At 31.3% G+C, this 2,015-nt stretch overlaps 1 protein-coding gene across 1 annotated transcript; it reads right to left on the bottom strand.

Annotated features, from left to right (window-relative positions):
- Positions 1-436: 436 nt before the first annotated feature.
- On the bottom strand, positions 437-1,735 carry LOC143564611 (NAC domain-containing protein 87-like). The gene is made up of 2 exons (XM_077051837.1): positions 1,253-1,735; positions 437-912 (listed from the first exon to the last, which is right to left on the bottom strand). Exons 1-2 carry the CDS (start codon positions 1,452-1,454, stop codon positions 581-583), a joined length of 534 nt encoding a protein of 177 aa, XP_076907952.1. The 5' UTR covers positions 1,455-1,735; the 3' UTR covers positions 437-580.
- Between the last annotated feature and the right edge of the window lie 280 nt (positions 1,736-2,015).

The following is a 2,015-nucleotide window of genomic DNA, read 5'->3' as shown; positions in this document are numbered from 1 at the left end:
ATTACAATTTTTTTTTTGAGAAATTACAACTTTATAAAAGAAAAAAATGAATGAAAAATTTTACACATGTTAGGAGAATATTACTTCTGAAATGCTATAATTTATAGTCCTTAGGCGGTATGCTTGTATAAAAATATAATTTGGGGACATTTATTTAATCATTATTTTTACAAACTTCGTAGGTTTTTTCTTTATATATGCATAAAATAATAATGACTTGTTTCACCTTTTTTTTTCCTGAATTTTGTGGACGTTAAATAACAATATGTATTCTGGTTTCTTCAATTTATATAAAACTTCAATTAATTGTCGACCAAATTTTCTATTAGTTAGTATATAAAATCGTTATTAACGAGTAGTTTGAACTTATTAAATACATATATATTATTATATATCTTTTTCTAATTTTTCCTGTTCTAAACTTCTGTTAGTGACTCAAGGAAAATAACGAATTCGATTTATAAATCCAGTAACAAATATTTAAACAAGTACGTTTAGCGCTTTAAACTGAAATAAATCTTTATTTTTGGTTTAAAAAAACCAAACCCAAACCAAACCGTCATTTATTAATTTGAGTCGGTTATTTTGGTTTGTTTTTACCGATTAATTCGGTCATATTAGCATGTACCTGAGTAGAAGGTGTAGCCATGGTGTAATATGAGAATTTGCCTTCAAGCCTAAACTCATGCATCACCCAATTTGTCTTCTCACCTCTAGGAGCTCTCCCTTTGTAAAACACTAGTGTTTTCTTCATCCCTACCAATTCTCCATCCCCTTTGAAAATCTCCTTATCTTTACCCGTCGCTTTCCAGTAACTAGATTCTGTCGCTCGGTTTGTTCTCATCCCTGTTGGGTACTTCCTATCTCTCTGACAAAAGAAGTACCATTCTTCCTCTCCCATCTTAGCTTTCTCTAAACAAAGTTTCATTGTTAACGAAAATATATCGGTTAGTGTTATATTATTATCACAACTAGAAGATATGATTTGATTACGTTTTCGTTTTTCTCAATTATTCAAAAAGTGCTAGCAACGCAGAAAGTTTATATTATTAGAGAGAATATATTAGACAGGCATAAAAATATATTATCATTATAATCAAAAGATATGATTTGATACGTTTCTTTTGTAACTATATTCATTGTACTTCAATAAATAGTTAATCAATAATATACAACATGTCAGGAAGTTCTCATTATTTCTAATAATGGTAATAATATAACAATAACCCTAAAGCGGGTATAAGAGGCTTACTAGGTAACTCCCATGGCTCGGACCTATTGAGATCAGCTTCCCCTATACCCGTGGCGGTGAAACTTTGGTCGAGAACTTTGGGTGTAAGATAATGAGTGATGAGTTCTTCGTCTGTTGGATGGAACCGAAATCCTGGAGGAAGCTCGATTATGGCGTCGTTGGATCCATCTGTTACGTTTACCACCATTTGTGAACTTTCCATGTATGTTTATGATGAGAAATTGATTTGTGTTTGAAAATAGGGAGAATGGATAGAAGAAATTAGTGTTAAATATAAGAGACGCGTAGATGGAAAGACACTTCCAAGAACAAGATTCATGTTGTGGTATCAAATTTCAAATGTCAATACTCCTATATTTAAATAACATAAAAAATATTGTGCTGACATGTGTATTAAATATTCAAAATGAATTGATATAAAAAAAAGTAAAAAACACTTCCTTACAACTGTTATGATATAATAATATGTACCATTTTGTATCAAAATCATTTTGAAGAGTGAGTAAATTACTTTGCAACTTTTGGCAAATTGTTCAAATCTATAGATTTAGTCGGTCAAGTACAAGGCGTCATGATTAAATAAAACAAACGTATAAAACTTATGAGCATATGCAATAGGGTTTCTCAACCCCACATAATGTGAAGGAGAGAGGGTGGTTGACTCGTTGCATGTCTAAAAGACAGATTGAGTTCCCATGGTCTTTTGTCACAAACCGTTCATGGTAGTCTGACATACTATACACTAATCAAATCCGTGAGAGGG

This window comes from Bidens hawaiensis, unplaced genomic scaffold (assembly GCF_021521415.1).
Source record: "Bidens hawaiensis isolate Kalapana, Puna unplaced genomic scaffold, B.hawaiensis_p1.1 tig00022097_1, whole genome shotgun sequence".
NCBI classification, from domain to species: domain Eukaryota; kingdom Viridiplantae; phylum Streptophyta; class Magnoliopsida; order Asterales; family Asteraceae; genus Bidens; species Bidens hawaiensis.
This window is presented reverse-complemented; position numbering and strand designations above follow the sequence as displayed.